Raw genomic sequence first — 25,499 nt, 5'->3', positions numbered from 1 at the left:
CACTAGGGGGGCTCTTTCCTGTGCTCCCCAAACGCAGGGCTCAAGAGCGGCGAGTGTCCAGCACAGAGGGCGATCACAGGGATCTGCACACGGACAAGAGAGCGCCGGGCAGCGAATGGGCGGCGGAGAGATCATGCGCCGACGGCTTCAGGCTGGCGCCGCACTCCCCCTACTCCTCTGCTGTGGAGGCGAGTCACCATGTCGGTTACTGCGTAGGTTTCCGCGGTCGTGCTGTACTGTACTGTACGGCTCTCCGTGCTCTTGTTCGGGAATGATGTCCGATGTTTGTGTAAGTCTATCGCTGCTTCACTGCTTTGATTGTGATATGCCGAAGGATAAAAGTTGGAATCTAGGCGCTTGGTGGCTACAGTCAACATCAATTCATGGGGGACGTGAGGATTGTAAGCGGCGTTGAAATTGCCAATGACATGCGGATAATATTAAGGATTCAAAAGTTAATTAAACCCACCGTGATAATGGAAAATTGCACATTTTCACCAAAAGCACTTCAGATTAATTTTAGAAACCTCATGTGGCCACGAACAATTTCACTCCCTGGGCAGCGTGTGTCTTCCATGCTGTCATGGGCATGTGGCATAAATGCTCTTGTGTCTCCTTCCAAAGAATCCGAGTTCTATTCCAGGATGAGGTCAAACTTTCAAAGGCTGCATGACTGATCCATGGTAAAAGTGCCCTATCTTGTGAGATCTTAGCAAGCTGCTAACCAATGTTGAGCCTACGGTGGCATTTGGATAGGTAACTGCCTGGGAATACCAGGTGTTGTGGGCTTGGTACTCTGAGGTGACTAGGAGATTACAGTGCTTGCTAAGTGTCACCCCCTCATAAACGTGGTGGCTTTTCTCCGGGTTCTCCAGATTCTGACCACACCAAGCCAAACACTCATTAATTGAATTGGCCAAACACCACAATGCAGGACCTTCCATTAGACATTCTTAATTGCCCATTGAGGATTTTCTGGATAAAGGGTATCATCATTATTATTGTGGAACCTTACCCAGTCAGGTCGACATGACCTGGCATTTACACGCATTGGATGCTTACATCTCTGGGGGAGGCCAAGGGTGGAAAGTGCATCAGCATGCCAACTTGCAAAACAACTTTTCGTCAATAAAACTTATCCACACACCATCGCGCCCCAAAATCCTCACACATTTTATACTTGTCGAAATCATAAACAGCCCTTTGTCAATCCATTGTCAGATGAAGGCCTCCTCACACCGTGTTTGCTCATCCTGCACTAAGAAGCTGGTCATTGCAGGGTTGAAGGGTGTCAGGGACAGGACCAGATCAGATATCACTGGCCACTGATGTTATCCGTGGTTGTGAATCAAACTTGGGTCGCCGGATTCGTACATAAATGCGCTAACAACTGCATCACCGCTGTCCCATAATACAGCTTGTTCACCAGAGGTAGATTTTTAAGAGTCAAAACAACTACACAATGGTACCCAATGGCGCAAGCACATATGTAAGTACTACGTGTACTCAGAAAATGGATGCGTATTCATGGGTGCAAGCAAATACTGGGCAATTGCAATCCACACACCCTTTCAGAGGCACATGATTGGCACCATGTACACAGAGCTTACTAAATGTGCAATTTCCTACCTGGGGAGCAATCAGCAATTTCCAAAGACTTGTGGAAATATCGGGACCCTTGACATTCCCTTGAAAGGAAAGTCAGAGATGACCATTTAACTCCCCCCCCCCCCCATTCCCCCCATCCTCAGTTAGTTCAGGTATTGTATTGGTTAGTACCAAGTGGAATGCTACACACTTCCACACACTTCCACACACTCACGAGTTCAATTAAAACAAAACAGTTTCAGTGTTGCGTGCAGGGTGCGACATCCCATTATCACCGCCGCAACCACCACCTCCGGGAGCAATTATGTTCATTGCACCTGTTGTGGCATTGCACAAATTCGGCACTTCTCTGGCTGTAGGTGTAATGCTTACTCAAATGCGTGAGCCCTCCCAACTGCTCCTGCAGCGCTGGGTTATTTCTGTCGTTCAAATAAAAATCTATGCAATGAACATGTATTAAATAAATCGAAGTGTGCACCAATATACAGTAAAACCTTGGATTGCGAGTGACTTGGTCTGCGAGTGTTTTGCAAGACGAGCAAATTTTTTAAATAAATATTAATTTGATAAACGAGCGAGGTCTTGCAATACGAGTAGTACGTATACGCTTTGTCTGCCGAGCGTCACGTGATCATATACGAGTGCTTTGATATACGAGTGCTTTGGATTACAAACACGTTTCCGGAACGAATTATGCTCGCAATCCAAGATTTTATATTTAAAAAATAATATTAATCTTTAGCTCTTTGTTAATATATTGCTGGATGAAGCTGTGTGGGTCAAAAGGGTTTGTCTGACCATAGTTTGCCATGCTGGTCAGTGCATGGTAATGAAGAAGAGGTGGTGAGGACCGGGTCAGATATCACTCTTCTGATGTTAGCTGGGAATTGACCGCTGATTTCTTGGTTTTGAGTGCAGTGGTTTCCACTCCAATGTCAATATCATCATCATCGGCATCATTATCATCAGCCCTGATCTATACATTTCTGGGTGAGGGCCTCCCAACACCAATGCCAAGGCAATATAATGTACACATACTGTATAAACTTGTGAATAAACATGGTGGGTGTGTCTGTGTGCAACCATACATTAGGCAAACCCGTGGTTGTACATGCATACATAGTTTACATAGTTGAGTCAAATTAAATACAGCACGTACACACAACTACATACGCTATACCAACATGCACCTAGCATGTGACGGTGCATGAATTCATCGATTAAATCGCTTTACAGGCTCATGGTGACGTTTCACATTGTGCGTGTGACAAGCCCATTATTTACAAGCTCATGCAAATTATACGCAAACAAGGATGCTAATTATACACACACGCTCACGAAGTAGACAAAATAGTGGTATGGATGGTAACAATCGAGACGACAGAGGATCGATTCTCAAAATCGAATCACAGCCCAATTTAAAGAATTGCTGCAGGGCACGTTAAAGGGTGAAGAATGAATTGCTTGCCCAACCCGTGAGCACATATACTGATCTGTCTCCATGTTGTCCGTCACCTTGCAGGCCGCTGACTACGAGCAGAAAAAGCTAATGGCGACAAAAGGTACGATGGAGCTTCTTTGCGCTTGGCAAAGACTGTGGCCAACGCAGATCACTCTGAATTAGAGCGATAGTAAATACCTTCACTGCAATACATTACTGCGACTGTCCGTGGAGGGATCATCCATCACTGCGCTTTGCTCTGTACTCGGAAAAGTTGGCCTCAGAGATTCCTGGTGCTGCGTTTCTCAATTCTTGTCCATGTGATTCCCCCCCCCCTCTCCTACCGGGATAAAGGTTTTCGCGATTACCAACCATTCAGTGAATGAAGTGTGTACAGTGGCTTAATGTTCACACGAATAAAAAAAGAGTGGTTATAACGAGATGACAGACCCGTTTGGGACACCCCAGGGGCCTGTAGGCAGCCAAAAAGAAACCGCATTCTCAATAGAAAACCCAGCCAAGGGGCTGGTTAACATAGGTCGGTTGTTGGAAGGTCAAGTTAAACAATCACACTGCAGCTAAACGGGCTTGGCGAAAAAAAATCCGAAGCTGGTGCACATTGTTACATTTTCGGGTGCCTGTCCACTGAATGATATCGTTAAGCCGGTTTTGAGCGGCCAGTATACAGTCTTAAGGTCATGGAATCCGGTTGAACACGTTTTACTCATTATCATCTCTCTGCACATGCAGCGACTCCCCATCCATCCCACGGATCCCCCAACCGTCCCACACCCCGAGCCTACCCGCACTTCACACTGAACTTCAAGAAGAAGCATTTTTACAAAGTCCAAAGAAAGGGTGACGTCTACTAGAGAACAATCTGATTAGGAGTGAAGACATTCCAGGTGCGCCGCCGACTTCCCTCATTCCTGCGTCATCCACACACCCCGGCCCGACGGCTGTCTCCAGCCGGCACAGCTACCGTGACGCGAGCGGGTCACGGCATCAAAGCATAACCAACGGCATTCCCCACGCAGATAATTGTTTTGGGTTCGAGTTTCGTGGCCATGTGCCAGACAACACCGAGATCTCTTTATTTTCTCAGCAGAAAATTGTTTTGAGTTGCAGTTGGTATTTTTAGTTCATCAGCAGCCCACAGGGTGGAGCGAAAAATAAATGATAATAAATACCGGTGTGTTCATGCGAGCGTGTGTGGTGCAGGGGTTATTGCACTGCGTTACGAACCCGGCGACTCTAGTTCGATTCCCGCACATGACCACGGACAGTGGTGAATATCTGAACTGGTCCTGGGCATGCCTCAGGTCGACTTAGCCTTAAATTATTACCTGGTGCGGTTTGTAAAGCTCAGCATTGGGGGAGAGAAAGGCAGCCAGGCATGGTGCTTTCCTCCCACCCCGCCGTGTGCCGTGCCGGCCTTCATAGTTGTTCACTAAAAGCACTTGCTCCAACAGTCTGTTAAGACGATAGGTGGGGATCTTTGTGTATGTGCGCAAGTGAATGCACATGTGCAGTATTGTCTTGCATGTCTGTGTCTTATACCTATGTCCACACTTTCAAAGTCGCCACCCTGAGCAAGGAAACCATCCTCAGGCATTCCGATGACTCGCATGTCTTCACAATAATCCTTTTCAGACGCTAACGACTACCTCACTCCCGAAATAAGTTTCATGCAACTTTCCGCCCGAGCGACTGCCCCTTCTTTACAGAACCCTCATTGTGGGGGTTAAGCCGCTGGGCCGTGGCGCGTGAAATTTGCCCCGCGTTGTCGAACAGGCATCACCTCCGCATTGTCCCCGCTCCAGGAAGAATTTTCGGCGGCACGATTCCATTTTTAACGGCCCACGCACAAATTCCAATCTAGATGCCGCAATGGTGGCGGTCGCATTCGTCAGCGCCGCCACCGCCTCCGAAGTGAGGTCACCTTTCCCGCGCTCGCGCGTAGCCATGATGGCTCAGGGTGCTCGTTTGGCGTTGCGGTTCCGAAACAATGCGTACTGCCGCGTGACATTTTTCCGGCTCGTCTCCCGTCCAGGCCGTGACGGGTGCATCTGCCTACCTCTGCAACTGTAGCTTTCAAAGCGCCCTCAAAGGATGCATCACGTTTCATTGAAACGGATCACGTGCGCCGAGATCTCCGGATTAATTTGACGTGAGAAGTTGAACGAAAATCGATTCCCGTGGCTCAGTGAAGTGAGGCATTTAATTGGAGTGGTGCCCATATTCAAAAGTTCAACATTATTTAGCAAATTATTTCATTCGAAAAACATTCGTGCTCGCACGTATTGTTCCCTTGCAACCAATACGCTAAAATCAAAGGCCAAGAATAGCTTTACCATCGCATCAAGAAATGATGGCCTGCGTTTGTGTGACAACCTGTTTGCCTCTTGAGAGCATTCTCGATGATGACAGTTGAAAGGGGGGCATGAGATTATCAGCTAAAATAAGACCAGAATTCTGAGAACAAAGTGACTCACCAGTTGAGTTTAACTTTGATATGTGTCAAGCAGAAAACCTGGCATGCACCAATTTGCAATTTTCATTGGTAAATTTTTACTGTAAATCCGTGGCAAAAATCTGGCTATTTTTAAGGCGGGGAAAGAAAATTTCGGCAGTTGTAACTTTAGTATGGCTCTTATATCTGGTTTTGCTGATGACACACACTTCGAGACATAATTACAGCTTAAAGTATGGCATGCTCAGCCTACTCATCTAATCCTGCGAATGTAAAATATCAATGGACTCACGTACAGTTGTACCTCGATTTACATCTCTCCCCATTTACGTCATTTCCCAAATGCGTCGTCACTTTTTTAACATCGCTACCTGATTGTACGTCACCTCAACCCACACTTACGTCACTGGCAGCATCCTCAATTTTTTCTAATGTCCATCGCCTCTCAGCCTTCGCCTCCAGCTACCTTGTAAGAAATTTTGACTTCCATAGTTTAGATATTCGTCGCACCTTTCAGGAACACGTCCCCGATGTAAAACCGGGGTATTACTGTACTGGGCGAAGTTTCGCCTTGGTCAGACTGACCTTTGACATTCTGAAACAAGCTAGTGTTTGCACTGTTCTCATAATATTTGTAATTATTTACTGTTGTTCCTTGCTTTAGCGTTGATTAATACTTTTACATCTTCCCCGTTGAGCGTCGGTGTAATTATTTTGCTCTACAGCTAAAGAAGTCAACTCAGAATTTACGGGCCCCCCCCCCCTCTGGAATTCAAGTTTAGAGCTTATTTTGTTTTCCATCTGCCTATGATGGAAAATAAAAATGACTGCCATTCATGTATGACGTCTTGGGACGCGGTCGCATGTAGAGACGCAATAGGTAATCCACGTAAATTGTGGACGGGTTCCACCTCCATTCATTTGGGCGTGGAGACATCTTGGTTGCGATTCACAGGCTGGAGGAGGGCCATGGAAACTGTTTCGATTAAAGTAACGGGAAAATTCCATCGACAGAAAGCTCCGTCAGATTTATATAGCCACCAGCCAAACTCATTACCCGCACTTTTTGGCTTGATTTTACCTGCCGAGTACAGCACGTAGTGTGTAGTTCTGGAACACCCCGAACCTAGCCATCTGTACTGTCGACTCCCTACCATCGAACTACTCCTCTGCCTGTGACCGACTGCTTGTCCGTCTAAATAACACAAATATACCCCCATTGTTTCTGTACAGCATCTTGATGTGCAATTAAATGCTATATATACATCCAAACTCTCTTGTATCGCGAAATGCATTCAGGAGTAGAATGTCCTTTTGTTGCAAAGCAACGTTAATGACAAAAGTGGAGAGTTTTTCATTACCGCTACCAATGCAATCTCATCAGCTTTCGCCAGGATCTGCGCACACTTTGAAGGGCAACAGAGCTGCAGGAGGAGTGAGCGAGCGAGCGAGCAATTACTTAATTCGCTCTGCCATTCCTAACGCACCGCATTGTCCCCCCTGTCCCCGTTTGCAATCCTCACCGTGGCACGCGGGCGACGCAGCCATGCAGAAGAAGCCGGTGGTGACGGAGGTGCGGACACCCACGAGCCAGTGGAGTGGCCTCGGCTTCTCCAAGTCCATGCCAGCCGAGACCATCAAGGAGCTGCGACGGCCGAACCACGGGTCCTTCAAGCCGAGCATGCCCACCACTTTCGAGGTGCCCATCTCTCCCCTCATCATCATTAGACTTGATCTAGCCACTGCTAAATGAACGACTCCCCCCCCCCCTCCCTCCTCCAAGCAGATGCCATCTCTCTCAATCTCGCAATATAACAATTTGAGTTGTCTTCATTGATTTCTGAAAATACTTTGTTAGTTATCATTAATAAACACTGTGTGATCGAGGGAAAATAGAAATATGAAATACATTTTTGCAACAACCATTGTTCTTAGCATTTATAGCTTTATAGAAAGCATTCGTGTTATTTTCTCTACTCTGGATAATGGCCACTGCTCAAAACCTTGGCTTATAGTGCAACATTCACTAATGATGACAAAATAAAATCGGGTTCAGTCTGTGCTGCTACACCATTGCCAGAAATCTTATTTGTATTCAATAATATTCCTCCGTGCCCTCTCACACACCATTCCAAGGTCAGGATCTATTTTTTCATAAGGTAGGCACCCTGTTTTGGCTCCTAATGAGAATGGTACAGAAAGAAGCATTTTTCCCGCTGAAACTCCGTCTAGTTCATATATATGTAGAACTTTTTTTCGCACACTACATAGCCAATTATAGTAATTGGAGGTGCGGACAAACAGACCTATGGAATTGTTTGTATGCTTGCATCATGGGAACGCGCTACAGCTATGAGCTGTGGCTTACGCAAAGCATTTATTATTCAGGGAGATGCGTTGTCGGAGTGCGGGAGCGAATCGGAGAACTGGCGGGAGCGGAACGGCCACGACTCCTCATCAGGGACGGAGTTCCCCACGAGCGGCAGCAGCCCTAAGCGCAAGGCTAGCGTCAAGTCGTGTACGCACACTCGCACGCACACGCGCAATGTCGTACAGCGCTCGCGCACACGAGTGAACGCACTCGCAAACACACAAACACGATGCCGCACAGCACTCGCACACACGAGTGAACGCACACTCACACGCAATGCTGCACAGTGCTTGCGCACACAAGCAAATGCACACTTACGTGACACTGAATTGCACACGCCAGCACATGGCACGATGACTGGTAGGCTTTGGTCATATCGCATACAGCCTCACACGTTGCAGCACCACACACACAACACATGACCACATGACCATATGACCTGAAGACTTTTAGCATTGAGTCATTGCGTGTATACACACACACACATGCAACATCACACTTGCTGTACATATGTTTTGTATTTGTGTGTCCATTGCATAAGGGTGCTATTCAAGTAACCATTACATTTGAGGGTTCCTTGGAAAAAGCTTATAATCCACATTTTAATTGTTCATGAAGTAGACCTGTTTAGAATAGCCTCATTCAGTGGGAGAAAGAGTGAATTATTGTGCGGTCATCTGCGGGGAGATGATAAAAGCGATCAAAAGAGGATTGTAAAGTCTTCAAATGAAGGTAACACATGTTATCGAGTAATTGAGTTTTGCCAGGACACCCTTCATTTGTACCAACATCGTGGAAAATTTTATGACACTGGGATTTTGCACATCTTGTTATCGTTATCGTAGAATACCGCATCTCCATTCCAACTACTCTGTCAGCCATTGTTAAATCTGAAAATCTGTCCAAATTTCAACGCATCCCTTTCGTTGCAGCCTCTTATTATACGAGGCTTTCCACCGGTGCGCGCGCGTTGCCCGCTGATGGCTGTGTGTTGGATGCCTTGCAGATGAGCACTACCTGAGCAGCAGTGGCTACATGGAGAGCATGCCGCGAACTCCCACGGGCATAGCTAGCACTGGGTGCTCCGTGGGTTCGGCCATCAAGGGGAACGGCGGCGGCGGCGGCGGCAGCGGCAGCAGCAGCAGCAGCAGCAGCTCCGACCTCCCCGAGCTCTTTAGCAAACTGGGCCTGGGCAAGTACACCGACATATTCCAGCAGCAGGAGGTGAGGCCTGGCACCCGTGAATCTCCCCCTCATTGATGTACAGGTTCCCTTACAAAGAAAACGGCGCACAAAGCGAAATCGCACAAGAAAGCTGCCTGCTGAGTTCCACATCCGACCACGTAGCCGCGCGCGAGTGAATTCAAAGCCGCATCGAGAAGACATTTGGGTAGAAATATGTTAGCCGCATGAATGCAAAAAAATCGCACAAACCCACATAAAGCGAGGGAAACCTGTCCAGAAAACTCCCGGACATATTTTGAGAAGAAGAATATCTCAGAATGGTGGAAAAGGGGGGGAACTACATGTACAAGCATTGTCTTGAAGTGGTACATTATTATTACGCAATGGACTAACACCGGGACTTACAGATTTCCCAGTACAGCTGCCTCATAAAGAGAACTTCCTGGGAAAACCAGGACAAGTGGCAACCATAATTGTATCTTTGTCCCCACTTCTAACAGTATCTGGTCGTGACTTGGGTCCCTGGGATCTCAGAAAAACACTGGGTTTAAATTTAAAAAAGCAGCAGAAATATCTCACCTTATTGGAAGCAGAACTGTCCTGTTTTTATTTATATAAGTTAATGATAAGGATTTGCATTTCTCCAATACCTGAACTACTGACTTTAACTTCTGGCTTCATGTGCTATGTTGGTGTTGTATGTTTATATATATTTACAGTAATCTCCAGACAAGAGCTGTCTGTAATCGGTTAGACATATGTAGACATAGACGTTTGATTTAAGCTGCAAGAAGCCGATGAGCTATTCAGCGATGTGTCACAGGCGTCCAGCCGAAAGCCAGGGTCAAACAATTGGTGGAATGTATCACGTGTCACTTATGTATCCTTCACGTATATTTACTATATATAGCAAATGCACGTATTCCAAAAACATTCACGATATAAATTACAAGGATGGATATCAGTGGGATGGATAAAAAGAAAAAAAAGCATACCATACCCCTGATTTTCATAAATTCTCACTCGATTAAACGGCACATTCAAACAAAATAAGTGATGTTTGCCTCCTCTCCACGATCCCTCAAGACCACGATGCTATCTGCGTGGGCTCGGTTTGCCCTTGATTCTGCACTATTACATTGCTGCGCTTATTCTTAGTTTTTTCGGTAAAGTCACGTTGAAGGGAAACAACAAAATAATAAAATATATATAAAACAATAATAAAATTTTCACGACGTTTCGACCATAACTCAAATGGTCGTCTTCAGGTGTGAAGACGTCTTCAGGTGTGAAGACGACCATTTGAGTTATGGTCGAAACGTCGTGAGAATTTTTTTTATTGTTTTATATATATTTTATTATTTTGTTGTTTCCCTTCAACGTGACTTTACCGAAAAAACTAAGAATATGAATTACTGCAGTCACGAAAGCTTTAAATCAAAACTGCTGCGCTTGTTTACCCAGCATAGACTCGCCGAGTCTCATGACGCTTTTTCAGAAGGGTCCTGCCAGGTTTTCTCAGTAGGGGGCAATGATTGCTATGCATAATCTAAATTGAGTAATTAGCAGTGTTAATTAGCTTTTTTTTTGGCAAATTTGGACCATGACGCCAGCACACAGTGGCCTACTCACGGGATGTTTGTCATCCACTGCGAAGCAGATGGCGCGTAGTATTCTTTTGGTTAAAACACCCGCAATATTGAAACAGGGCAGCCGCTCGGTTAGAGGCATGGACCTCCGCAACAAGCGGTGAATGCGCGCCTGCAAGGCCATTGCCAGTATGCACCCTGGAGGTGCAGACCGGCATTTGCCTGCCACCGATGTGGTGAGGTCCACTGTGGACCGCATCTGCCTCATCTCTCTCCACCTGCCCGCCACTCTGGAGAGAAGGGGAAGTGAGTGGAGCGACGTGCAAGTGCAGCAGGCGGTGCTCAATCGTCCATTCGTCTCCAAGACGCAACATTTTCCAAACAGCTGCTCATCATCGCAGGACGCTTTTAAGACAAGATGAGGAGCTGGGGAAATGCAGCGATAACACCGATGACAACATTCCACCACTTTATGACATCAACCTCCTCCGTGTCGAAGCGATGGTTCCAAATATCGTGCATCATAGTTGCGGTGTCACCCGTGCACTTTGTGGGAAATTGAGCAAACTGGCAGCTCCTCAGAGTCTCATGTCACGCCTTTGCGAAGAGAATTGGTGAGCGAGTGTTAAATGCCCTCTGTGAGACGCAATGTATGCATATGCTCCAAGCCATAACATTTAACAATCTTGGCTCTCCAACACACCGGTATGCTGTACTGGTGACGAATTAGCATGTTCTGTTTACGTGACAACCCTTACACGTTGGCTGTGTCGGGTGGTGGCGGGTTTTAACGACACATTTATATATTTACGCGATCTAACCCAAAAAAAGCTCTACTATGGATGATATTGATCGCGAAAGCCTCCGTGTATGCATATACGTTGTGGCGTTGAGATGAAGTGGTTGCCTTACACGAAATTCAACCATGCATGTGTGTGTGGGGGGTGCAAGGCTTTTCAGCCTCGCATGGCTTTGCGAGCAATTCCTACACATTGTGTAATAGCACCCGCGATGTGAACACTGCATGTTATAGCCTATCTTGTTTAACAAGCTGCAAGGTAAGGCTTCTGTGGCTTGGAACATCTCTGCAGCTGTGGTCAAATCAATCCCTTTTGTTAGGTCTAATTCTATAGCATGCACAATTCAGACAAAAGTCTGAATATAAATGGACAGCACAGCACCATTATATTATTTATGTGTTTTGCCTTTTTATGCTTTTAGCTGTCATTTCATGACAAATTAATTTCCATTCATAGAACAGTGCATCACCACATATTAGAGAATCGCCTGTTAAAGGAGATATCGCAGAACTCCTTTGGAGACATTTTCAGTTGCCTTTTGTCCACACCCTGTGGCACATGTACTCACATGCCCTGCTATATAGGTGCACATCACATGACAATGAAACCATTTTTTTTTAATAATCTGAACTGGAAGTATGCCAGATTAATTAAAAAACCAAATTTAATACGCGAGTTATTTTTTTTTTAGTCAGGTGGTAAATGGGCTGAGACCATCAACTCACTACACTCGAGAACTCAGCTTAATCATCGCCAGCTGAAAACTGGATTTGAATCCAGGTTCTCAGCGGTGCCGGGTCAGTGCTCTGACGTGGTAAGAGCCATCTGATCTATTCAGCTCCCTCATCGGTTTTTTTTCCTGGATTTTGCAGATCGACCTGCAGACATTCCTGTCGCTGACCGACCAAGACCTCAAGGAGTTGGGCATCAGCACGTTCGGCGCTCGACGCAAGATGCTCCTCGCCATCTCCGGTGAACTTAACTGGCATGGCACGCAGGGCCACTCCCCTATGTCCAACCTGCATACTCACCGGAAACCATTCACTTCCACCGAAAAACCCACGTATTAATTTTTTTGTAATTTCAGATCTTTTTTTGTTATCTTGCGTTATTCACGCAAATAAAAATTGTGTACAATTTGTAACGCGGCCAGTTTCCGCACTGAGGCGTGGGGAGAAACCCCACAGACAAACGAGAATGCAGCCAGAACTGGCACCATCAACTGCCCAATATCAGTGGTCCTTTATCGTAATCTATGGCCAACTCTCTTCATGAGTTTAACATGTAGGCTTTCGCGACCAATATTATCCACCTGCCACAGTCATTTAGTCATTGGCTGTGTGGGGAGGTGGCGGGTTTAACGACACATTCATATTTATGCAATCTAAACCAACAAAAACGTTATTATCCATTAATGAGTGTTTATACACGTGGGAGGAGACGGGAGTGCCTGGAGGAAACCCACGTGTACGAGGGGGACAACACTCAATCTCAGTACAGATGAAAATTAATTCACTTGCTGCCATACCCTGGCAAGCCAGGAGATGGCAACCTAAATGCCCATGCATAGGGAGTTCGACCAAATATTACATGTTATATGTATATATATATCATTGGGAAGAACAGCAGTGCACTATAATCCCAGTGTCCTTGGTTCAATTACCGGCCAAGGCTCACATCAGTGGGGCGACCGGTCCTGGTCACTCCTACCTTTACCAACCTGAATGGGCCAGCGTGGTGATGTATAATAAATCAAACCCCCATAATGGACATGGAGGCCATCATCGAGCAGCGTACTTTGCAAAGAGTTGTAAATAATAATTATACATCTCATTGTTACGCGTCACTACCTCTACATACTAAAGTGTGTTTTGCCGCAGTACTCAACTCTGTTGGAACCCGTCCGTGCAAATTCCACACTGCCATGGTTGAGCCCATAGATTCATTGAATGAGCAAAGTTGGAAGTGACAATGTGGTAAAAAAAAAACGGGCTGCTTCTTATGAGAAAGTAGAGCGAGTATCTTACGGACATGCGGTGTATTTGAAGTTTGAGTGTTCTTCCCTTTTGATTTAAAGCTTGTGTGACTGCAGGGATTCATATTCTTGGTTCTTTCGGTAAAGTCACATAGAAGGGAAACAATAAAAATATTATTTATTATTTTATTGTTTCCCTTCTATGTGACTTTACCGAAAGAACCAATAATATGTTCTTCCCTTGTTTGAATTTTCTCCTGACATTCCACTTCCCTCCCACGCTCAATAATTTACGAAGCAAAGCAAACGATAGATTGGCAGCCGATTTGTGTTAGTGTCTTTTTGCAAGGCGGAATTTTCTCGAAATGTATTTTTAAAGGCCCAATTTAAAATAAGCTGGTTATAGCTAAACGAACATACCCTCTATCTTAGAAGCCAGGTGACCTGTGTCAAGTGTGTCAAATTGATGTTAAATCATTAGACCAGGGAGGTGCAGGGAGCATGCCCCAACCGCACGTGGTTTACACCCTCAGTGTATTGGACGTTCGGATAGGAGGAGGAGAAGGTGGATCAGTAGCAATACTTTTATATATATAACCAGCTTTCATCTGGCCTAGACCAATTTTATAAAGGTGAACCAGGTGCTGCAATTCGCTGAAGCGGTCCCTTATTTCCGTGGAACATTTCATTAACGCCCAGTCCGAGACCACCTGACACTCACTGTGGCTTGATCCGTTGCCAAAGTAATTTTCAAACGTGAATGACAGCTCCTTCTTCCGTGGCGGGCAGATGATTTTGCCCTGGTTGAAGAGTGCCCAAATTGCGGTGCATTTACATCGCATACAAATCGTTCAGTACACTTCATATGCACATCTCCGCTCAAAGCAGCGTGGGTGAGAATGTACGCTTGCAATTATGGTGAGAGAAACCAAAGAGGAAAACGTGGATGATTTTAAGAATATATGCGGGCTAAAGAGACATCATTCTGACTGTTAAGAAACGTTAGTTTGGGTTGCACAGGACATGCCACTGGAAGGGATAATTGCTGGTGCTTGTGAATAAATGATGGAGTGGCAGGCAAGGGAGGAAACCCCACGCAAGAATGTGTCCACTGGGGAGACGGAGTGATGAAATCAGCTCATGTGTAGGTGGATTGCTACATCGCAGTACTGTGAGCAGGCCTGCATCTAGCAATGGATGGATCGTGACTGATGATAATAACGATGACACTTCAAAAGCTGCTAACGCCATGGGGAGCTCACTTTACTAATTTCAAAACGTTCTCCACAAAACGCGATTGGCGTCGATTCCCTCTGGAAAAGGCCTGGCTCCTGTTGTCACATTCAAGGTCAGCAAAGACTCACCGCCCTCATCCTGTCACATTAAGTTATTCTTTTGCAGCTGTCCAGGGCCTGTAAGCCCAGCTGGGAGGTGCTGACTGCCAAACTCTGCCACGCAAAGTCCTCAGTATTGACGCTGATCGACGGGATAATTTAGTATTGATAACATGATGGGCTATGAACCCGGTAAGGTATGTTTGAATTCCGGTCGCCGCTAGCAGTGAGTGATATTTGGAACGAGCCTTGCACTCCCCCCCAACCCACCACAACTTTAGAAACTTGCACAGACCAGCATGGTGAAGTATGGTCAATAAACCTCCTTCTTAGAGAGTCTGTCATTTCAGAGTGAATGGATAAATTGCTATAAAAGATTGATTTATAGATATTCTATTGGAGTCTGCAGCCCAGTTTACAATGGGAGCTAATTATTTTCTCAGCTCTTACTATTTTTACTATTACTATTTTTATTGTACAGGTAAGGCCCACTGAGCTATGTAGCTCTTTTTCAGAAGCAACTTGGCCACGAATTAGCCACAAATTTTATTGGCTTATCACGTGGAAATTTATAGTAGCCAAAATGCACTATAAATGCACGTTTATAAATCTTGAGAGAAAAACCGGATGACCCGGAGTAAAATCTTCATGACCACGGGGAGAACATGCAAACTCCAAATATACAGGCGTCAGGGTCGGGATCAAGCCGACGACCTCCTGCATACCAGGCAAAGTAGTTCACAACCCGGCTATTGTGGCGCCCAGCTTATTGGACATCCATCCAACCTCTCTTGGAATGGAATTCCCTCCTATCGTCTCTTTTGCAAATTCCTTATTACAGTGCTCAATTAAAACACATCAACTCCTATCTATTGCACATTCAATAATGCAGTTTGTTTCCGATCGTTTGGCATTTTGGGCTTTTCAACAACGTGCTCAGCAACCCAGATGAAGAAAAATACAGTCGTAAATATCAGAGCTGTAGGATTACAATAAAAACGTTTATTTTTGTCCACCCCTACGAAGGCATATTGTGGACCACCCGTTTGTTATGTCACAGTCAGTGAGAAGTCTGGGCTGTGCTTACGTTCGTGGGGGGTTTTAACTGCAAAGAAAACTCTAATCCACTCCGCGTTACAGCCGCGAGAGATGTGTTGTGTGTGACGTAGAGGGATTTTGAGGTTTTCTTGTTGAATTCTCTCATTGCATACCAGACTGGCCATGTTGGCATTAACCAGTCTGTCACCATATCGCATTGTCACACCTCCCAACAACAATGTACAAGCACACACACATGCGCACGCGGATATATATACATATACATACACACACACGCTGACACACACCGACTTGTCAACACTCACCGAGTCACGCACACTTGTCATCTATGCATCAACGCACATTTACACACACACAGACAAGCAACGACCCACCATATAGCCCACACAGACCATTGGGGCAAGTGCTGTTAGTGGGCACAGACAGGCACATATTAAGGCCCGTACAGCAAACTAGAGGGTTGTGGCCAGGACCACGCCTTTGTCTCCCCAATGCTGATGCTTCCACACCAGGTACTCGTGGTAACGCAACACGCAAACCGCTGCACCACCGCTCCTCACACACGCAAACACGTGTATGCGTGGCGCAGTGGGGGAGTGGTGGGACAGTGGTTAGTGTGCTGCTCTACGAACCCCGGTGACCCGAACTCCGTTCCCAATCACGGCCACCAAGAGCTGTGATGATTATCTGAACGAGCCTGGACCGTTCTCGTTCGACTCAGTCTCAAATGAGTACCTGGTGCGGTCTGTAAACATCACCACGGGGGAGAAAAAAAAGCAGCCAGGCATGGTGCTAGCCATCCATCCCATCATGCATCATGCTGGGCTTCATTGGTGCTCACTAACAGCACTTGCCCTAACAGTCTGTTTAAGGCTATACGGGAGATATTTGTCTGTGCGTGGCACAGTGGTTAGCGCACTTTGCAAAAGATCCGGTGACTGAGTTCAATTCCCGTTCGTGACCAATAACAATCGTGAAATTTTGGAACTGGTCCTGGTGGGCTTTCCCTGGGTGGACTAAATGAGTACCTGGTGCGGTGTGTAAAACATCAGCACTGGGGAGACAAAGGCGGCCGGGCGTGGTGCTGGCGACCCACCCCCTCGTGTGCCGTGCCAGCCTTCATATGTGCTCGCTAACATCACTTGTCCCAACAGTCTGTTATAAAGGCTATACAGAGGATCTTTGTGTTCGCATGCAGACCTGAACAAGAGCCGGAGGAAGCTCTTTGACTACCCGCTTCGCTCCGCCTTCCTGGAGGGTGGTGCCAGCGGACGGTTACCACGACACCAGAGTGAGCTGGCCACTCAGAGTGGCCGCTGGTGAAGGGAGCGTTACTACGGTCACTCTGCAAACCAGGACCGGTGTTACTGGGGAGATCAATGAAGCTTAACCTGTGGAAGATTTATTTAACGCTGTTAATGGACCAACAAAGGACAAGGGGAAAGTCAGACACTGAATGTTAAGATATTTTAGCTCACGCCTGGCTGTTGTTTGGTGCGCGCGCGCGCGCGTGTGTGTGTGTAAAAATACTGCGTAACCCACGGTGTTACGATAATACACTTAGTCCGAAAAAAATGTAAGTATCGCAAGTGTTTTTTGATAGGTTGTGACAGATATATATGTGAAGATGTTTAATACAGCTGGTGATGTTTTAGCATAAATATATAATGTCTTGTTTTCTTTATCCGTCAAAAGGTTAAAATGCATTAGGTACTACGAGTGAATGTCTATGCACAAGGGATTAAACGGAGTGCCTTGTTTTGTTTCATCAACACTGGTATGAGGACCAAAGTTAAAGACCAACATTGTCAAGCAAAGGGGTAGCTTAGTGCTAAATCGTTGTAAAATAATGAACACGCACTATGTCCAGTCACTGGAATGTTTTTATGAGATTTTTTTACACTAAAATGTGTGAAGTTAAAACATAACGTTATTTTGTGTTGTTCTTGTAAATTACATCTGAGTACAACCAATCCAAAGGGGTTAATTTTCCCCATAACTAAGGAATGCTGCTCTTTGGACAAATACCATATTATCCAGGGCCACACATCACTCCTCCCCCACTCCCCATCCACCATCTGCCAATGGCAATGCAAATTACCGGTTAGTAGAGACAAAGGCAGAATTCTCTGACTACAGTTCATTGCTAAAGGGCCTCTGCCACATATTTTCTGGACATGACCTTGTGGTTTCTTGGGGACATTCCTTGTGATAAGCTCATGCCAGCTGGGTTCTGGACCAAAAACGTGACCTCACAATTTCTTTGAGAACCACTCATCACGGGCTGCAGTCTTAACTAAGGCTGACATTTTCACGCGAATCGGCAAGCACTTTAAAAGAGTAGAGACTGCCAAATAATTTGCTACGGCCGCCTATAATCTTAACATCAGAGGAGATTGTTGGACAGCTGGTTGGTTGAATTGTTTTTGTGCAATTTTTAAGTGGGAAAAAAATAGTTTTCTGGAATTGGATGATAACAATAATAAGCCCATCAATGAAGGGATCACGCTAGAAAGTAAAAAAAACACATAGATATATATGCACGTTTACAAGCAGCAAACCAATGTTGTTCAAAGAGCACCTGAAAACAAAGTTAATATACGATACAATGCCGGACAGCATTTCACATATATGTGTAATCCCATTTTCACGATCACGTGTCAGTGGGCAGGAATGTTAATGTGCTAGTAAAGCAGATGCTTTATTTCTCATTGGAGGAATTAGCTTAACATGATATGTAACGACGTGACATTATCACTAACGGGACCAGCGTGCCAATAGGAATGTTAATATATAATCAAGGCAATTCAGCGGGGAATTTATAAGAAAAGCATGAGACGGTAATTATTCATTTTAAGAGAACAAATTACCCACCAACACCAGACATTTTTTAAAAAAAACCGTAGTTCACAATTTTTGCTGAGTGGCTATCTGTGATTTTGTGCGAGATGTGCGGCATGGATTGCGCATGAAGGGAGGGTGTGCGCGGCGGCCTTGGGAAGTGCTGGCAAGGTCACTCAAACCATGTCCGTGCGGTGACCGTTAACCGGAGCGTCTGTCGGTGAAACACTAGCACGTTACAGCTTAAGGGTTCACACGCATTGTTTTATTATTATTATTACTACTACTACGCTTGTTTACCCAGGAAAGCCTCACTGAATCTAAAAACTTTTAACCAAGCAATAGTAACTGCAAGGAGAAGTGTCATGCACACCACACGCACGCACACACGAATGTATGCATCAGCTGACGCTGTTCGCCAAGTGGTGGTAACGTCACCATTATGTTGGTGCCAGGCTAGGTATCCTTTTAGGCCACGAGAATGTAGGCATTGGACGAGAGAGCACACACAATATATTTCCATAAGAAGGCCCATTGAAATCTCCATGGCTTCTCTACGAACTGTTATTGGGTCTTCTCCCTTGCTTAACGTCATCGAAGCAGCACGTTTTTAATGCTATATATTAACACGCATCCACTGTAACCAGTCGAAGACCCCCCTCCCCTGCCCCCTGCTTAGCCTTATTGGCTATAGGGGGCACGTGTTGTTAACAAGTGCCTCTTAATGCTAGCACAGCACACAAGAGGATTCTGTGGACAGCACCACGCCGGTCTGCCTCTTCCTCCCCGATGCTGACGCGCCACACCATACATAAAGCTGAATCTGTGCAGGGGAGGCCCCAGACAGGTTCAGACACTATGTGTCACCGATGTTAGCTTTGGTCTGGAATCGAAGCAAGTTTTCTGGAATTGTAGCCCAGTGCACGACACTACTACATCACAGATCCCCACGTGACGTCACTTCGGTGCTTGTGCCAGGCTAGGTGCCGTAAGAGGCCATGTGATGTATCACATCAATTCACCAGACCATTACATTGTCAAACATCATGACTGTCAGGCCAATACATTGTGATGCCACACACTGCTCAGACACCCGAGTTCGATTCCCGCTCACGGTCAACACCAGTGACGATTATCTCAACCAGTCCTGGGCCTCCCCTAGGTCGACTCAGCCTCAAATGAGTACCTACTGGGTTGTGTAAACATCACGACTGGGGAGACAGAGGCAGCAGGTCGTGGTGCTGGCCACCCACCCCCTCGTGTGCCTTCATAAGTGTTCACTAGCATCACTTGTCCCAACAGTCTGTTAAGGCTACACGGGGGATTTTTGTCTCCCAGTAAGCATAGAACGTTGGACCAAATTTGGTTCAACGGTTCCAACCACATGCATGTTTACTGGGCTTACAGTGGAGCTTGCTTCGTCAAACGAAATAACGTGTAATGGGATAATAAATGGATGTTTTTTTTATGATGCAGTTTTAAATAGGCATTTTAAATAGGTTGTTTATAAATCAGTACATTTTTTTCCCCTCAAACAACCACAGAAGTATTTATACGATTTTAAGAGCATTTCATTTTTCTTATAACCAACTCTATATTCTTCACCAATATTTTAGTGGAAATTACTAAAAACAACTGTTGTGAGATTTGTTTAGACGACGAACACACGGAGCTCACGTTCTCTCCAACGGCGTGCAGCGCAGTGGCACACGTACCCCGAGTTTCGTGGCATAAGGTTGGATACCCGTCACGGTTGAATGTTCTCATTCAACAGCTCTGAAAGAAGATAGCAAGCCACGAGCGTCATCAGCCAGTGGCTTGAACCTTCTCTTTCCGGTAGCTTTCCAGTACGCGCACACGCGTTAAGTGAAAAACTGCTAAAGCATATTACCTATGAAGGTGTGCAGGTTGGTTTGCCTGCTGGGACACGACAACGTAGCGGTGGGCTTTGTGTTAATAGACGCACGTTCCTGACGGTGCACACGATAATGTAAATAAATATTGGTTCTAAACAATATTCGTTCCACCTCAGACAGTAGCAAATATTTTGGCGAAAATTGCTTCCTACCGATTGAATATTTGTTCGTGCTCGCTTTAGCATTTGTAACAACAACAAAAATATAGACGAATACAGATATTCAGAATGGGAAACAGTTCCTGAATATTCCTTCCCTCGGGGAAACCAATATATTCGTCCCTGGAGGAACAAATATCCAGATGGAAACATGCATTTAGTGACAGCTCAATCTAAGCATCACCTCCCTTTTGGGTATATATGTATACGTATGTTGAACTTCCTTCGCACCGTACGTAGCCAACCGTGCTAATCGGAGGTGTATACTCGTTGCCGACACAACAGCCCACACCTCCTCCGTCACGCCCATAACATCGCTCATAAACATCGTCAGTCCTCAGAACTCTACTCATCAAATTGCCCGCTATTTAGTGTCCGAGGCTCGAGGCCCATTCGTTGGGTTTTATTAATGCCCTGCTACACCACTTTCCTGCGGAAGCTTATTCGTTATTTTTCCCACTTTTTAAATAAATAATTTATTCCACGTTATGTTGAATAGTACTAACAATATCGTTTCTTCATATATATATAAAAAAAAAGATCCGACACTGGTTCTTACAAGTTTGCCTTTTGATGAAAAAACTGTGCTAGTTCTTTTAGATAATGTGTCTGATGTTTATTGTCAAGTGACGGAGCACTATACCAACCATCAGAGGGCCGATTTAAATTACTTCCTACAATGTAAATAATGTTGTAATTAAATCATGGGCTTGGGGGGCATAATGAAAAGATCGTCTTTATATACGAATGAAAGATTTCTGTTTTTAACAATGCTCATTAAAGCTTTATGAATGGAAAGTTTATAACGCGTTATGCATTGTGTACATTGGAGATAAATTAAATCTACTGTCACCCATTGTTTTCTAATCGTCGACTTTAAGGTATTCATTGGAAAGCGTTTGTATGCCGAGCAAAATGTCACTGTATCTTCCGACCACAAAGAGCTGTCGGTGCTTTTGCTGAAATGTTTCATAAGATTTTTTTTTTATTGTGAAATAAGGGACATTTATTACATTTACACTTGAAACGATGCATTTAACTGGAGATGAGATTGAGATGCTTGTGCTATTTTCACTTCACAGTCTTAAAATAAAAAAGGAAGAGAATATGCCGTTGTGTTCGAAGCAATCGCCGTGTTCGCCATTATTGCTACGTATGTGTAAGCGGTTGTATTTTTCAATTACAATGCGCGCACTCCACAAACTGCAGCGCTGTCCAAGTAAAATGTGTAATAAAGGACAACGTGATGTACGGTGACACGCCATATGGCCGTATGGCAGTAGCCAAATATTCCACAGCCGTGAGCCACATGCCCATCGCATCGTGTTAGCGTGGGGTGGGGGGGAGGGTAGCACCAATGAGTCGGTGCCATTTCTACTTCGGATTAAACGTTCCCGCCGGGTTGGATGCTTGCAGGTAGCGTCGTCCTTTTACAAATGATCACTGCCAAGAGTGCCTGCCCGTGAGTGTTTTCGAGATGTCCTTTTAGTTTATTGCGTGGATTCGCACGTTCACTTTGGTATCCGTTTAATGTGCTCCATTAAATGAAAGCTAAAAAATATATATATATAACAAAAACATTGTCGGGAGCAGCAGACGTAATTTTTTTTTTATCTCGGCAGAACCGCGCGACATCTTTTATATAAAATCGGGATTGATGTTCAAATAGTTTGTTTAAATGAACACAGTTGGATTTTGGTTTAAAGCTTTTGTGACTGCAGTAATTCATATTCTTAGCTCTTTCGGTAAAGTCACGTTGAAGGGAAACAATAAAATAATAAAATATATATAACACAATAAAAAATTCTCACGACGTTTCGACCATAACGCAAACGGTCATCATCAGGTGTGAAAAACCAACGGCAAGAAACATTTGAAAGAAGTGGCGGTTTGTATCTATTTATTTATTTTTAAACGGTGTTTGTATTTATAATTGATTGTTCACGCTTACGGTGGCTTTCAGACAGCATACATTAATTTTTCGTCTCCCCCCTCCTCTTTTCAGAACATAGATGGACTCGTCCTTCTAAATAAACTGCCAAATCGCTGCCCGTGGTGCTAACGGTTTTTATAAATAAATAAGTGAAAACAAACACCGTTTGAAAATAAATAAATAAATGCGGACCGACACTTCTTTCAAATGTCTCTTGCAGTTGGTTTTTCACACCTGATGATGACCGCTTGCTTTATGGTCGAAACGTCGTGAGAATTTTTTATTGTGTTTTTTGTATATATTTTATTATTTTATTGTTTCCCTTCAACGTGACTTTACCGAAAGAGCTAAGATTATGAACACAGTTGGGTGTTTTTTGTTGTTCAGAGGAACCAACACAATCGATGACCAATGCGTGACCGATATGCCTCTCGCGTGTTTACGACTCACCACGACGTTTGAGAGTTAAATGCGCCAGAGGCACTTTCCTGTGGCGGCACCAGTGGTGATTCGTGGCTCCATATTGAGGAACAAGCAAAGTCTGCCACGGGGTTTCCAGCCTCGGGTGATAAATTGTGCGTGTGGATTGACTGAGAAACTGGAATGCGCTGGCAGGATTTCACACATGGAGACCATAGACTCGCACAGAGACCCACAGACTCATACAGAGACCCTCAGACACCCATAGACTAATATAGACATCCACTAAAAAGCTGAAATGATCTGGTAGTGGCTTCACCGTCTGCACTTTTACCACCAGACGGACGCTCGCAGTCCATGCAGCTCCCAAGGAGAACTGGTCTGGTGGGAGCTCAGCATTGCTCTAGCTTCATCGTCATCACTGCACATTGCCTCTGTGTTCCATTGTACAATTAGTCCACCTGCATGTGTCATAATCTGAGAACGAAAAATCCCGAGGCGGAATTTGTTGCTTCCTCAACCTGAAGCCACCAACATCCCACCCGGGCAGCATGGATGGCGCATTACGCGACGACGTTGTCCGAATGACGCTGATCCCAAAGACCAACATTCACGACGAAGCCCGGGTGCAGAGCGAATAAAACATCGCAGAGGAATGCATCGCAGGCAGCCAAGGAAGATGCTCCCGTGCACACAGACCGGCGCATGGGCACAGACGGGGGTGGTGGGGGGGGGTGCTAATTAAGCGGAGGAGATGAATAACTTAAAATAGAGCGATCCAACGGCACGTTTGCAGTTGCGCAAGTTACGGAGAGCAGTCTCGTGGTTCTGCATCACGCAGCAGCACCTCCGTCGCCGCAACAGCCATCGCAACCTTCATGTCGTTAACCAAGCGACGATAACGCCCGAGTGTCACGTGACATCGCGCTAGAATCTCACCGCAGTTAGTGATGCGAAATAACTCGGCATAGTCAGAAGTCAACAAGGCATGGCGCAAAAAAACAACGCTCTTGGTTATTTTTCTATAACAGGTGACGTTTCTGGCAATGACCCTTCATTTAACATACAGTATTGACACGTGTTGAGGTTTTAAAAAAAAAAATCTGAACTTGTGCACCACTACCATATTTTTAACATTGATGAGATTTTTGTGCAGTCTCTAAATTAAACTATTTCATATTTTAACAGGTAATGCCCACTGAGCTGTATAGCTCTCTTTTAAAGCTCAACGAAGTGGCTTATCACTTGGAAATTTATAGCAGACAAATATTCTAGACGCATGTTGATTCTTAGTGTGGAGGGAAAAACCGGAGGATTCGCAGAAAAAATTCAAGCGACCAAGGGGAGAGAGAGAGAGAGACATGCAAACTCGAAATATATAGGCGTCAGGGTCAGGATCGAACCCACGACCTCCTGCATAGTTAACATCTCGTCCCTGTGGTACCCCAAAATATGTTAGTCATTGGTGACCGTGCTGCCGAACAGCAACTCGATTCAATTGAGAACCTGGTTTAATCACAGGCCTGGGTTTAAACCCAGGATGTCAACAGTGCTAGCTCGGCACTGTGACCTCTAAGCCACCCGGCACCCTTCACACATCATCATTCCAACATGCTGACCGATTGCCTCCTCACTTGTCCCTTCAAATTCCTGATTGGACGATTTGTTTATTTACACACAATGGTGATATGTTGGCAAGACCAGGATCTTCGGTACACCCACACGTGCCACTCACTACACGTGCCACTCACCACACGTGCCACTCACCACACGTGCCACTCACCACACGTGTCACTCACCACACGTGTCACCGCTGCTCACAAATCCGCCACAACCTTAGACAAATACCTACAATTCTCAATAATCTATTTTCCCCCAAGTGCCTGTAATCTTGCTTAATTCAAGAAAGATTTAACTCTTATCTCTTATACTCTCAATCGTGCTGTTTGTTGCTGACCACTTGGTGTTTCTGACCTCTGGGCATGTGCGCAGTAACTGCAGAATAAAAAAAAGAACCCGAAGGTTGTGCAACAATGTCTGGTTCGATTGCTCTCACGCGACTCGCACCTCTCATACACAGAGAGGTCCACAAACCACGCTTGCTCCGCCACTTATTTCCAGCAGGCAAGGGGTACGCCACAGAGTCGATAAAAAGCCGCCCCCCCCCCCACATCCGATAGCGGAAGCCAACAACAATCTGCGCAGCGTCAATTGAGTCTTGACAACAAAGAGGCGTTTGTGCAGCTCTGCAGCCAGTACCCCGCCGCCGCAATGTGTGTATTTTGTCAGCCAAACAGAAGGGGGAGAGCGACAAATACATGTACAGATCTTCAAATTGATAATATAAATACCAAAAAAACCTTCCATCAATGCCTCAATCCACCAATGGTTAAAAA

The 25,499-nt window shown here is 45.3% G+C and overlaps 1 protein-coding gene across 2 annotated transcripts in view; it reads left to right on the top strand.

Annotated features, from left to right (window-relative positions):
* BICC1 (BicC family RNA binding protein 1) overlaps positions 1 to 21,874 on the top strand; it is a 104,752-nt gene extending 82,878 nt beyond the window's left edge. For both annotated transcript variants that reach the window (XM_032949601.2, XM_032949602.2), the window contains exons 16-22: positions 38 to 188; positions 3,131 to 3,170; positions 7,067 to 7,221; positions 7,911 to 8,040; positions 8,900 to 9,117; positions 12,340 to 12,439; positions 17,034 to 21,874. In XM_032949601.2, coding sequence (XP_032805492.2) covers positions 38 to 188; positions 3,131 to 3,170; positions 7,067 to 7,221; positions 7,911 to 8,040; positions 8,900 to 9,117; positions 12,340 to 12,439; positions 17,034 to 17,158 — 919 coding nt within the window. In that variant the 3' untranslated portion in view covers positions 17,159 to 21,874. The remainder of the gene's footprint in view (positions 1 to 37; positions 189 to 3,130; positions 3,171 to 7,066; positions 7,222 to 7,910; positions 8,041 to 8,899; positions 9,118 to 12,339; positions 12,440 to 17,033) is intronic.
* Positions 21,875 to 25,499: the final 3,625 nt, after the last annotated feature.

The sequence above is a fragment of the Petromyzon marinus genome, chromosome 8 (genome assembly GCF_048934315.1).
Source record: "Petromyzon marinus isolate PM22_M1 ecotype Great Lakes invasive population chromosome 8, UKy_Petmar_22M1.pri1.0, whole genome shotgun sequence".
Taxonomy (NCBI): Eukaryota; Metazoa; Chordata; class Hyperoartia; order Petromyzontiformes; family Petromyzontidae; genus Petromyzon; species Petromyzon marinus.
Note: the sequence above shows the minus strand (reverse complement) of the source record. Positions and strands in the feature narration are given on the sequence as shown.